We start from the raw sequence: 13,569 nt of genomic DNA, 5'->3' as shown, positions 1-13,569 counted from the left end.
GTTAATATGTGAAGATGCTCAGGGGGTATCAGGAGCACCCTCCTGTCTGTGAAGAGCTTCCCCCAAGCTACGAGAATCAGCAGAAGAATACCATGACCCGCCCAGACCAGGGCCAGCCCCATGGACCCAGACTACCTGTAGCAGCTGCTTTGTTGTTTAAATTCTCAATCAAGCCCTTATAATGGGAAATAATTCTAGCGCAATCTAGTCATCAGTGTTGTGCACATCCTTTACTTGCATGCATGTATCCCATGCTTCTTGTTTGGTTATGGACGTTATCCCAACTCTAAATGTCCTATCCTTGCTTCCCGTTTGGATTTCGTTTCAGTATAGTCACAAGTCATTATCGGCCATAATGTGATGTTGAAAGTGCTTATATATCCGCTTTTTAAATTTATTTTACGAGATGTAGGCAATCAGCTGAACAAACCGACTAGTGAGTATATTATTATTGGTTTCATTTTTAAACAGTTTTACATCCTATATTATTATTTTGGAATTTTTATTTGAATATGGCAGGAATTGTAAAATACTGTATTTCCACATTAAAATCATGGCCAGGGGCTCATCCCCTATCAGCCAATCGCTGTGGGCGTTCTGAGAAAGCTTGTTCATGAGACACGACGTCATCCATAGCAGCGACGTCAACCCCGCCCTTTTTATTAGCTTAAAGATTCTCTGAATCCCTTAATATAAGTTGATCTCAGCAGCTTCCTGAATACATTTTAAGAGGAAACTCTTAGCTAGGAGCTTTTAGTGCGATTTAGGAGTACTCCTTGTGGTAAGATCAAATGTTTTGTGAACACCAGCCCTAGTAGTATCATAGCTCACCAGCGCCCCCTCCAGACAGGTGGCATAGTTGTAGCCTCGTCCCATGACCAAGAGAGACCTCTGTTGGTACAGCTCGTCTGCTATGGCTCGGATCTGCTCGTCCACACACAGGACCTCCTTGATCAGCTCTGGAGAGGGCAGAGGAGAGACAGGCCCAGATCACATGAGCTCTGAGTGAGCAGAGGGTGGAGGAGGGAAGGGGTGCAGAGGGGAGGAGAGGAGAGGAGGAGAGGAGAGGAGAGGAGAGGAGAGGAGAGGAGAGGAGAGGAGAGGAGAGGAGAGGAGAGGAGAGGAGAGGAGAGGAGAGGAGAGGAGAGGAGAGGAGAGAGGGGTGGAGAGGGGGGGAGGGGAGGAGAAAAAAGGAGAGGACAGTAGAAACAGGCACGAATTTCCAATAGCTGACCGACAGGGCGAGAGCTATAGAGCTGCTGATGGCAGCTTAGAAGGAGGGCAGAGACTAGACCAGTCACTAGTGTGTAGCAGCTGACCTGGGAGCAGCCGGGGTCAGAGACTAGACCAGTCACTAGTGTGTAGCAGCTGACCTGGGAGCAGCCGGGATCAGAGACTAGACCAGTCACTAGTGTGTAGCAGCTGACCTGGGAGCAGCCGGGGTCAGAGACTAGACCAGTCACTAGTGTGTAGCAGCTGACCTGGGAGCAGCCGGGGTCAGAGACTAGACCAGTCACTAGTGTGTAGCAGCTGACCTGGGAGCAGCCGGAGGCCGTTGATGATCTCCTGCCTCCTCTTCTGCAGGGACAACCTGTCCTCACTCATCATCAGACCAAACATGATGAGGGACACAAACTGACTGGTGTACGCCTGGATAACACACACACACACACACACACACACACACACACACACACACACACACACACACACACACACACACACACAGATTGAACAACACATGCTGTGTACAAGACATTTTGGACACAGTCACATCCAGGTATGCTGAGAACACCCTCGGTTCCCCTGGTGCTACAGTGTGATGTAGGCTAGTGTGTAGTGGTCAGTGTGATGTAGGCTAGTGCGTAGTGGTCAGTGTGATGTAGGCTAGTGTGTAGTGGTCAGTGTGATGTAGGCTAGTGCGTAGTGGTCAGTGTGATGTAGGCTAGTGTGTAGTGGTCAGTGTCATGTAGGCTAGTCTGGGTGGTCAGTGTCATGTAGGCTAGTGTGTGATGGTCAGTGTCATGTAGGCTAGTGTGTGGGGGTCAGTGTCATGTAGGCTAGTGTGTGGGGGTCAGTGTCATGTAGGCTAGTGTGTGGTGGTCAGTGTGATGTAGGCTAGTGTGTAGTGGTCAGTGTCATGTAGGCTAGTGTGTGGTGGTCAGTGTCATGTAGGCTAGTGTGTGGGGGTCAGTGTCATGTAGGCTAGTGTGTGGTGGTCAGGGTCATGTAGGCTAGTCTGTGGTGGTCAGTGTCATGTAGGCTAGTGTGTGGGGGTCAGTGTCATGTAGGCTAGTCTGGGTGGTCAGTGTCATGTAGGCTAGTGTGTGGGGGTCAGTGTCATGTAGGCTAGTCTGGGGGGTCAGTGTCATGTAGGCTAGTGCGTAGTGGTCAGTGTCATGTAGGCTAGTGCGTAGTGGTCAGTGTCATGTAGGCTAGTGTGTAGTGGTCAGTGTCATGTAGGCTAGTGTGTGGGGGTCAGTGTCATGTAGGCTAGTCTGGGTGGTCAGTGTCATGTAGGCTAGTGTGTGGGGGTCAGTGTCATGTAGGCTAGTCTGGGTGGTCAGTGTCATGTAGGCTAGTCTGGGGGGTCAGTGTCATGTAGGCTAGTGTGTGTTGGTCAGTGTCATGTAGGCTAGTGTGTGGGGGTCAGTGTGATGTAGGCTAGTGGGTGGTGGTCAGCCTACCTTGGTGCTGGCCACGCCTATCTCGGGGCCAGCGTTGATGTGGACACCGCAGGCGGTTTCCCTGGAAATGGAGCTGCCCACCGTGTTGGTCACGCCCACAGTCAGCGCGCCGCGCTCCCGGCAGTAACGCAACGCCATCAGCGTGTCGGCGGTTTCCCCTGGAGTAAAGGGACAGTTCACTCAAAACGTCAACGGACATGACTTCAGCCTCAGCCGGGGAAGGGAGGAGTGTTCAAAGGTAGAGTTCACTGGGCGGGGCCTCCCTCTTGTACCTGATTGGCTGATGAAGAAGCAGACGTCGTCTCTGAAGACAGGCGTGATCCGGTCCAGGAAGTCACTGGCCAGCTCCACCATGACAGGAAGCTCCGTCAGTTCCTCCAGGATCTGCCTGGTCTGGAAACAGGAAACAGGAAACGGAGAACTTTTTAATCCACCAGAGAAGGACTAAGGTGAACTACTGGGACAGAAAGCTAGCATCTTTTCTATGCTGATAGTGAGGACTGGGCCAGGAGACAGAGGAGAGGCAGGGTTCATGTGACATCATGTGATTGCAGGGCAGTGGACCAGCCTTGGACAGAGGACACCCAACATCTCCCCCCGTCATACTACCTCCTCATCAGGCCAGGAGGAGGGGCAGAGCTGTGACCCCGGGTCCAGTACTACCTCCTCATCAGGCCAGGAGGAGGGGCAGAACGTACCGCCACTCCTGCATGGAAACTGGTCCCGCAGCCAATCAGAATGAGGCGTCTGCAGCGTCGGATCTCCTTCAGGTGGTCCTTCAACCCCCCCAGGACCACTACGGAGCACACACACACACACACACACACACACACACACATGTAAATGCATGTGCACTCTCTCTCTCTCACACACACATACACACGTAAATGCACATGCACTCATGCACTCACACACACACACATACACACACACACGTGAATGCACGTGCACTCACACACACACACACACACGCGTAAATGCACGTGCACTCAATCAATCAATCAATCAATCAAAGCTTTATTTGTATAGCGCATTTCATACCCAGAGGCAACACAACGCGCTTTACAGAGAACAAGGGAGGTGGGCATACGACCCACTCCTACATATTCCAGAGCAAGAAAAAAAACAGTATCACCCGGGGGCCAGAAAATGAGCTGTATAAATTCTTCCCTGACCCCGAGACGATTGAGCAAGCTCCTGGAGTATGTTTGTCTACCGGCTAAGAACATTTATAGAGCAATAAATCACATTTACACTCACACACACACATGTAAATGCACGTGCAATCACACACACACACACATGTAAATGCACGTGCACTCACACACACACACACACATGTAAATGCACTCACACACACACACACACACACACACACACATGTAAATGCACGTGCACGCACACACACACACATCCCTACAACCAGCTGATACCTGTGTTGGTGTCGAAGCAGATTCTTCCTCTCATGGTGTTGAAGACAGACTCTGGCTGCTCGAAGATTTCCTTCTGCATGAAGGCCTTGAAGTTTCCTGGGTCGGACGACAGACACGCGTCAACACAGGACGCCTCAACGCCGGACCCAACACAGGACGCCTCAACGCCGGACCCAACACAGGACGCCTCAACGCCGGACCCAACACAGGACGCCTCAACGCCGGACCCAACACAGGACGCCTCAACGCCGGACCCTTGAGAGCTCTTCCGCTGAGACACTACGTCAGCTGCGCTCACTACTGTTCCGCATGCTGCAGATCTCTCCATGGCTCTGGGACACTTCATACAAAATACTGGTGTTTGAATCCTGTCAATTCATTGGTAGCACCGGAATCCTGGCGACACCAATCAGTAACGACTTTCGTGATCAGGCACTCTCACCCAACCTGGCCCCGCCCATCTAACCTGTGCTAGCGTCTCTCATTGGCTGCTACGACCTGTCACTCTTTCAATTATGACCCGTCGATACGCCCTCAGAACACCAGCTTGAGCGGCAAAGTGGCACAGACTCCATTAATTAGTATGCGGAGCGCAGCGATTCAACGTAATATTTGAGTCTGGAGAGAGACTAACACATGACTATCCCCACCTGTCGCTAGGCCAATAACATCAAGACTCTCACATTCGTAAAAAAAAACAAACAATTACTGTAATAGTAGTTTCACGTCGGTGGCTTGAAAAAAGGTCTACAATAAAAACCCTAGCTAACAGGCCCCCACCTGGCCTTTGAGCCCTGACCCCTGACCTTTCATGATCTCCTGCAGCTCCATCTGCAGGGTCTGGATGGCCCTGAGGGGGTCCTCCCCGGCCACGCCCCTCACGCGGTGAAGGGACAGCTTCCCGTGCGCCACCGCTGCGATGTCATCGTCCTCGAGGTACACCACCTTGTTGGTGTGCTCTATGATGGCACTGAGGGGGACGAGGGAGAGAGAGATGATGGCACTGAGGGGGACGAGGGAGAGAGAGATGATGGCACTGAGGGGGACGAGGGACAGAGAGATGATGGCACTGAGGGGGACGAGGGACAGAGAGATGATGGCACTGAGGGGACGAGGGACAGAGAGATGATGGCACTGAGGGGACGAGGGAGAGAGAGATGATGGCACTGAGGGGACGAGGGAGAGAGAGATGATGGCACTGAGGGGACGAGGGAGAGAGTGATGATGGCACTGAGGGGACGAGGGAGAGAGAGATGATGGCACTGAGGGGACCGAGGGAGAGAGAGATGATGGCACTGAGGGGACGAGGGAGAGAGAGATGATGGTACTGAGGGGACGAGGGAGAGAGAGATGATGGCACTGAGGGGACGAGGGAGAGAGAGATGATGGCACTGAGGGGACGAGGGAGAGAGAGATGATGGCACTGAGGGGACGAGGGACAGAGAGATGATGGCACTGAGGGGACGAGGGAGAGAGAGATGATGGCACTGAGGGGACGAGGGAGAGAGAGATGATGATCTGACCGCCTGTCTGCGTGTCTAGCTGTTGTCGTGGAAATTAGTAGTGTTTAGAGGTTTGTTAGGCCGTAAGGTCAAGTTGGGTCATCTGGAGAGAGCAGCTGGAGAGAGCAGCTGGAGAGAGCAGCTGGAGAGAGCAGCTGGAGAGAGCAGCTGGAGAGAGCAGCTGGAGAGAGCAGCTGGAGAGAGCAGCTGGAGAGAACAGCTGGAGAGAACAGCGAGCTCTGGAACAACAGCTGAGCTCCCCAGAGCGAGTTCCCCAGTTCAGAAGGTTCTAGAAAGGGATGTTCCACTTCACTGTTTGATCTATTTTCTACGTATAGGGGACCACCACATCTTAGGTCAACTCCAGGACCCCCAGAGTGAGACGTCCTGGTCCCAGAGTGGTGTGGGCCGAGCCCAGAGGGTCACATGACCGGTCAGACCTGGCGTCAGAGGGAAGCAGGTCACATGACCGGTCAGACCTGGCGTCAGAGGGAGGCAGGTCACATGACCGGTCAGACCTGGCGTCAGAGGGAGACAGGTCACATGACCGGTCAGACCTGGCGTCAGAGGGAAGCAGGTCACATGACCGGTCAGACCTGGCGTCAGAGGGAGGCAGGTCACATGACCGGTCAGACCTGGCGTCAGAGGGAAGCAGGTCACATGACCGGTCAGACCTGGCGTCAGAGGGAAGCAGGTCACATGACCGGTCAGACCTGGCGTCAGAGGCGAAGTACAACTCCACAGCCTTCCTGTCGTTGACGGAGTGCAGAGCTGTGGTGCTGTCTACCCTGTTCCGGAAGTTTCTCTGCTGGACACCCAGGTGACCTGAAGAACACAAAGGCATGTCTTTTAAACATCACACACACACTCGTGCACACACACACACACACACACACACACACCCACACACACACGTTGAGGGCACACGGATAATGTCCGTTCAAACAAAAAGAGTTCTGTTCCATTAACAAGTAGTTAATCGAGTAACCAAATCTTACTCGAGTAAATTCTTATCGGCAATTAATCGATAGTGGATTAACTGTTAACATCCCTAATGTATTAGTTAGTTAGATTCTTCTATGGTTAGTGGCTCAGCGATCTGCCAGGCTACTCACCACTGTTATACTGGATGGGGATCTGGTCCATAGACAGCTCATACATGCTCCTCACACCAATCAGCAGAGGACTGCCTCTCCTTGGGGGTAGTGGTGGTGGGGGGGGGGGTTACAGAGAAGGGAACAGACTGAATGAGACAGCTGAACCAGAGAAATGGACCTCAGAAACAGAGAAGTGTACCTGGGACCAGACAGTGGCAGCCATGTTTGGAAGTAGCCTGATGAAGACCTAAGGGTCGAAACGTTGCGATATTCTCAATAAAGTGGAGCAGGAGAAATCAGTGTGGATCTTTCCTCTCTTCTCACTCATGTTCTCTGAGATCCAGCACCTGGCCTAGTAAGGTTGGATGAGCGCTCAGCTCTTTAGCCCTTAAGCCATGTTTATACTCCACTTCCTGTGCCATCCCTCAAACTCGTAATGGTTACGGAGCCTCGGTCAAGCCTTCTCTTCACCGGCATGTGGGGGACCTCATCCTCATCGCCAGGTTTCTTCATCATGACTCATGACTGCTGAGTCATGATGTGTGTTTGTGGTGAAGTGTTTTCCCTGGCCCTGCTTTTCCTCAAACCACCGCTCCAGACACCACACAAGTGATGAAGGAGGCTATTGTTCACTGTAGAGAATGAGAACTAACAGAAGAGCAGAGACATCTCTCTCTCACACACACACACACACACACACACACACACACACACACACACACACACACACACGTATACACACACAAGTACCTTGTGTGTGTCTGATTGTATAGCATATGTGAGTGATTACCCAATGTTCTGCGGTGTATACAATACATACACTTTTCCGTAAAGCAAAATTCTAAGAAACAATGGTGAATAGTGTGTGTGTGTTTGTGTGTGTGTGTGTGTGTTTAGTATAGCATATGTGAATGATTATCTACCCCCTCCAGTCTTGTGCAGTGGCCTCAGCTGACCAGGAGCAGGCCTCATCATGTCTTGCTCAGGCTCATAGTTTAGGATACTCTGGCTCAGACTAGACAACCGCAAAGATACATCTAGGCTTCATTCACCAACTCGACTTCCCAGAACATGTTGAAGACTAGTCCTGAACTTCAAACTGACTAAACGTATTTGCAAAGACCCATCAAGTCAAATCCTGGATTCATTTCTCTTTGAAAGCAGCGCTGTAAATGGTTTCACCTGGGCTGGCCATGGTCTGTGTGCGTGGGCCAGAGGGCCTGAGTTACACTGCCTGTCTGACGGGTTTTAGTTAGGATGTTATAGAACTAGTTCAGAACCAAGATCCGATTCCCTGAACTCTGACCTCCAGGAGAGTCCTACAGGTCATCATGTGACCCCTGGAGGCATTGGGTTGAGTTGAGGATTATGAGGGAGGCCATAAATGATGGCTGGGTGCTTCTGGAATGTGCGTTCGTGTGCGTGTGTGTGTGTGTGTGTGTGTGTGTGTGTGTGTGTGTGTGTGTGTGTGTGTGTGTGTGTGTGTGTGACGAGAGACAAGAGATGAAGACAGAGATGAGAGAGACGTGGTACTAACCTGGTAGCTATGGCTTCCCCTGGGAAATGGATGCTTTTGAAGACCAGAGCAAAAGACCCTTCCTGGGAGAGAAGACAGCAGAAACGTCAAAAACCACAAACCCCTCCTGGGGGGACAGCGCCACCTCCCACCCCTCCTGGGGGGACAGCGCCACCTCCCACCCCTCCTGGGGGGACAGCGCCACCTCCCACCCCTCCTGGGGGGACAGTGCCACCTCCCACCCCTCCTGAGGGGACACTGCCACCTCCCACCCCTCCTGGGGGGACAGTGCCACCTCCCACCCCTCCTGAGGGGACAGTGCCACCTCCCACCCTTCCTGGGGGTACAGTGCCACCTCTCACCCCTCCTGAGGGGACAGCGCCACCTCCCACCCCTCCTGGGGGGAGAGCGCCACCTCCCACCCCTCCTGGGGGGAGAGCGCCACCTCCCACCCCTCCTGGGGGGAGAGCGCCACCTCCCACCCATCCTGAGGGGACAGTGCCACCTCCCACCCCTCCTGGGGGGACAGTGCCACCTCCCACCCCTCCTGGGGTGACAGTGCCACCTCCCACCCCTCCTGGGGGGACAGCGCCACCTCCCTGGAAGCATGTCATTGCACCCGTACCCTGTACATACAGTATAACAGATAAACCCACTGGAAATACATGCACACAGGCTTAGAAAACACTTTGGATTCGGTCTGTTTTCAGTTAGCCCAAAAACTAAGGGCAGTCGAGGTTTTCTCTTCTGAGGTTCTGGGTGGGAAAGGGGAGCGGTGCAGTATGGGAAATGAGGTCACCATCTCGAATCTGTGCCAGACCCTCCTAGGAAAGCAGCGGGTGTATTGCCCAACAGCCCTCCAACTCTTTCCAGGTTTCGGAGGCCAGGGGGTTAGCGAGCTGCTAACGCTAAGAGCTCTGGTGTGGATTGCGTAACCCCAGTTCCAGGGGAAGGATAAAGCAGCGGAGGCTGTGGACAGAGGGGGCGGTCTGCAGCTGGCTGGCCCAGCATTGGGAAACAGACTGAGTCAAAGACGCCTCATATAAAAGCCTGAGTTCTATTAATCAAATGGGGCGGTAGACTTGGGTCATTGATAAGAGTGTTTATAATATAGATACAAACCGTACCTTCCACACCACTCACAGCCCAACATCCTCCATGACAGACCCTCAGCCTTGCACACACAACCCCCCCAGACTCTCCAGCCCTTACTCACCGCCAAAGACACAGATAACACACACACACACACACACACACACACGCTGCTGCTCACCAGTTGCTGTATGACACGCTCGACCAGAGTGGAGAAGGAGACATAGTCGTTCTCGCGGTTGTCGTAGACATATTTGATCAGCTTGGGGATCACTTCCGTGTCCGTCTCCGACTCAAACTCGTAGCCCTTGGAGTTCTGACCAGGGAAACATCATCTTCAATTAATCACAGGCAAGACGTCCAGCCAAATAAAGTGCTTCTTCTGAGAAATAAACAGCTTTCAGCCTCCGATAAAGCCAAATGTACCGTACAAGTCTACTGAACTGTGATGTCCTTAAAGGAGTAGTAAAGGGAAAATGCATGTTTAGCCCTGTTTTAAGGTTACTTATGATCATATACAATGATTCAGATCAAAACGTTGACAAAACTAGCACTTTTGAGAAAGTTGATAATTGCTCTACCACCGTTTTGGTCTTACAATGGATGTGGGTGGGCACCTTGAAAAATCATTAAAAAACATGTTAAACACTCAATTTCGAAGACAAGAAACTCACCGAGGTGTTAGTTGGCGTTCTGACATATAATTCGCCATAAAGTAAGATTCTAGTTCATCTGGAAAGGCTTTTTAAAATATTTAGCATAGAACTATTTAGTCGCAGCACATACGTGTGTAAACTTCCGCAAACTAGGTAGCCTAGCAACATAAACAATAACAATAGCTACCGTAAGTAGTTCCGCTTCCTGAATCCCCTCTGTGGATTGATCTACACATCTACAACGGTCGCTTCAATAAAGTCAATGGATTTCATAAAATGATCAATAAAACCCTACAGGATTCATACTTTGCGGCAAATTTGATATCAGAACACCAACGGACACCAATTACCCCCTCGGTGAGCTTCTTGTCTTTGAAATAGAGAGTTTAACATGTTTTTGAATGATTTATCAAGGTGCCCATCCACATTCATTGTATGACCAAAACGGTGGTAGAGCAATTATCAGACTTTCTCAAAAGTGCTAGTTTTGTCAACGTTTTGATCTGAACCATTGTATATGATCATAAGTAACCTTAAAACAGGGCTAAACATGCATTTTCCCTTTACTACTCCTTTAAAGATGGAAACCATAAGACAGATCACATGAGGGTGTGTCTGTGTCTTCACATCAAAGCCACTAAAACCAAACACTTCAAGCTCAAACGGGCAGCTGGGGTAGTACGTGGGTGTGTAGATGGGAGGGTCTGGAATGCTTAGGAATGGGATGCCTATTATTTCTATTTGCCATGGCGGAATTGACTTTGAATGCAGCGATCATACAGTCTACCAGGTGAAAGGTCCCCACACACTGCGTGAAAGAAGGAACACCTTTGTGAACATTCTTTTGCTGTGGCTCAGAGTGACCTTTTTCGGCGCCCAGGACCGCGGATCAGACTCACCAGGTACTTCCTGAGCTCCTTGTAGTTGGTGATGATGCCATTGTGGATCACAATGAACTCTGTGGAACGACAGGAAGATGAAATACAGGTAATAGGCCACGTTCAAATGTTTGGGTTGGAAGCAGCCCAGAAACAGAAGTCAGTTCTGTGACTTGAAGCCCACATGTCCAGGTGCAGAGTGTTATGACTCTTCCCAGGTGCCCCCTCTCCTCTCTGTCAGCACTGAGCTCGCCTAAACCCTCTCATTATTTGTCCCAGCTGACTTCTGACACTAGGGTCTTTCATGTTGCCATTTAGTCTCCACTCCCCCTCTTCCTGCAGGAGAGTGAGGCCTCATTAGCTGTGGGAGGACTGGTGACCTGACCATCCACAACCAGATGTTTCAAGTCTCTCTAAGAAAAAGGCTGCAAATTGCAAAACCTGTTTTCTGTGGTGGTTCATTGTTAGTGTGTGACTACAGCCCCTTATACAAACGGAGTATGACAATACATTCAATAAATGGATGGAAAGGTTAATTAGAAACAGCAATTCCAACCTGTGTGTGTGTGTGGTGTGTGTGTGTGTGTGCGTGTGTGTGAATGTGTGTGTGTGTGTGTGTGTGAGTGTGTGTGTGTGTGTGTGTGTGTGCGTGCGTGCGTGCGTGCGTGTGTGTGTGTGTGTGTGAATGTGTGTGTGTATGAATGTGTGTGTGCGTGTGTGAATGTGTGAATGTGTGTGTGCGTGAGTGTGTGTGTGTGTGTGGGAGTGTGCGTGTGTGTGTGGGAGTGTGCGTGTGTGTGTGTGTGTGTGTGTGTGTGTGTGCGTGTGTGTGCGAGTGTGTGTGTGCGTGAGTATGTGCGTGAGTGTGTGCGTGTGTGTGTGAGTGTGCGTGTGTTTGTGCGTGTATGAGTGTGTGAGTGTGTGAGTGTGTGTGAGTGTGTGTGTCCTCACCATTGTTCTTGTCAGAGCGTTGCGGGTGGCAGTTGAGAGCGCTGGGTTCTCCATGGGTGGCCCAGCGAGTGTGAGCGATACCGAAGTGTGTGTCCAGTTCTGCGTCCAAGTCAATAGAGTCACTCTCTGTTCACACACACACACACACACACACACACACACACACACACACACACACACACACACACACAACATGAGAAAGCTGCACCACCAACCGAAGTGCCTCAGCAGCATGAATGGCAGAACACAGGAGTGAGAGAGAGAGAGCAGTAGAACTCACTATAGAGTTCCTCATTCAGGGCTTTGACCTTCCCTCTCTTTTTGATCAAGCAGATGTTGCCACTGTCGTTCTTCCTGGGGCCGTCCACCCCGATGCCTGGCAGATAGAAGCACACATTATAGAACATACTGTCCCATAGCCAGACATGACACACAAACCCTGCTGGACTAGATTAGCCTACGTAACATTAAACCTATTGAAGACACCTGAATGCAATAAACACACATGGGAGTTTACGAGTAGAAAAGATACGCATCTAGAGAAAAGCTATTTTGATTTATGAAGAGATGATGAACTAGATAGAATACAGGTGTTCATAACGGGGGTTTGTAGCTACCTGCTGAGTCATATCCTCTGTACTCCAGCCTCTGCAGTCCCTTCACCAGAGTCTCAAAGATCTCCTTCCTGGTCCGTGGGACTCTGTAGTTCAAGTAGGCAAAGATTCCTACAGCAGATGACAGCGGAACAGGTGACTTTACAAAAGGGCACACGCATCAGAGGAAGTGGAGGACCACACTACAATGCAATCAAAGGGAATTGAGCGATCTTATTACATTCCAGTTAATACAGTTCATTATACTGGGCGTGCCACTGTGTTTCTACCCCCCCCTGCTTGTGACAGCTAGGCCACAGCTGGCTGGCCCGTTTGACAGCTGCTGCGGCCCCGTCACGCCCAGATGTGACCGGGTGCGAGTCCCGTTAGTCCAGGCGAGGGACCGGAGCCAGGCTTTTGAGTGCGATACCAAACCTACATTTTATTACATGGGCTTTCACTGTGACCGCAAAATGCTGTCTGTACCAGCCTACAGACACAGATAATTCGCAGAAAACTCATCGTGTCTGCACCGAGGAAATTATTATTATTATTATAATTATTATTATTATTATTATAATTATTCCGGCTCTCGCAGGAAGATCGTTAGGGCTACGTTACACGTTAATGATTGCCACTTTGCTAATGCATAGATAAATAAATAAGTCGATAACAAGGAAAGTATGAAAGTAACGTAATCGATCTTACCACACATGGCTGAGGAGTCTCGTAGTATTCAAGTGGAGAAAGTCCCACGTATGTATGAGGCAGCCGTGAATGACACGTTATCTGAGAGTGGAAAGAGAATAAGAGCCAGATCTCCCCCTCCCACTGGGCGTCCCCATGACAACTGAGCCGGAACCTCCCACTTAATCTTCCCTCTGCATCCGAGCCGACCTCACAGGACCTAGGATATACCTCCGCGCACAGGACCTAGAATATACCTCCGCGCACAGCACCCACTTCATCTCCCCTCTGCATCCGACCCGACCTCACAGGACCTAGAATATACCTCCGCGCACAGGACCTAGAATATACCTCCGCGCACAGCACCAGCTGCTTTCCCGCTGGCTGCGCACCTACCAAAGCTTGTTCATAGTTCTGCTGCTGCTTCTCTACTGTTTTTTATTTTGTTTTAATTGTATGTTATAGGCTTATTGTTTC

General features: G+C 50.8%; 1 protein-coding gene across 1 annotated transcript in view; it reads right to left on the bottom strand.

Annotated features, from left to right (window-relative positions):
• The window catches only part of gfpt2 (glutamine-fructose-6-phosphate transaminase 2), a gene marked incomplete at both ends in the record, with an annotated part of 16,143 nt that extends 2,893 nt beyond the window's left edge, over positions 1-13,250 (bottom strand). Inside the window, 16 exons of the mRNA XM_084449846.1 lie at positions 832-959; positions 1,536-1,650; positions 2,688-2,845; positions 2,960-3,080; positions 3,386-3,483; positions 4,121-4,216; positions 4,927-5,090; positions 6,336-6,447; positions 6,738-6,817; positions 8,257-8,318; positions 9,509-9,643; positions 10,883-10,941; positions 11,813-11,938; positions 12,093-12,188; positions 12,430-12,537; positions 13,238-13,250. Of these exons, the coding sequence (XP_084305972.1) occupies positions 832-959; positions 1,536-1,650; positions 2,688-2,845; positions 2,960-3,080; positions 3,386-3,483; positions 4,121-4,216; positions 4,927-5,090; positions 6,336-6,447; positions 6,738-6,817; positions 8,257-8,318; positions 9,509-9,643; positions 10,883-10,941; positions 11,813-11,938; positions 12,093-12,188; positions 12,430-12,537; positions 13,238-13,250 (1,671 nt within the window). The remainder of the gene's footprint in view (positions 1-831; positions 960-1,535; positions 1,651-2,687; positions 2,846-2,959; positions 3,081-3,385; positions 3,484-4,120; positions 4,217-4,926; positions 5,091-6,335; positions 6,448-6,737; positions 6,818-8,256; positions 8,319-9,508; positions 9,644-10,882; positions 10,942-11,812; positions 11,939-12,092; positions 12,189-12,429; positions 12,538-13,237) is intronic.
• Positions 13,251-13,569: the final 319 nt, after the last annotated feature.

The sequence above is a fragment of the Borostomias antarcticus genome (assembly GCF_949987555.1).
Source record: "Borostomias antarcticus genome assembly, chromosome: 15".
In the NCBI taxonomy this organism is placed as follows: Eukaryota; Metazoa; Chordata; class Actinopteri; order Stomiiformes; family Stomiidae; genus Borostomias; species Borostomias antarcticus.
The sequence above is the reverse complement of the archived record's forward strand: the minus strand, read 5'-3'. Positions and strand labels throughout refer to the sequence as shown.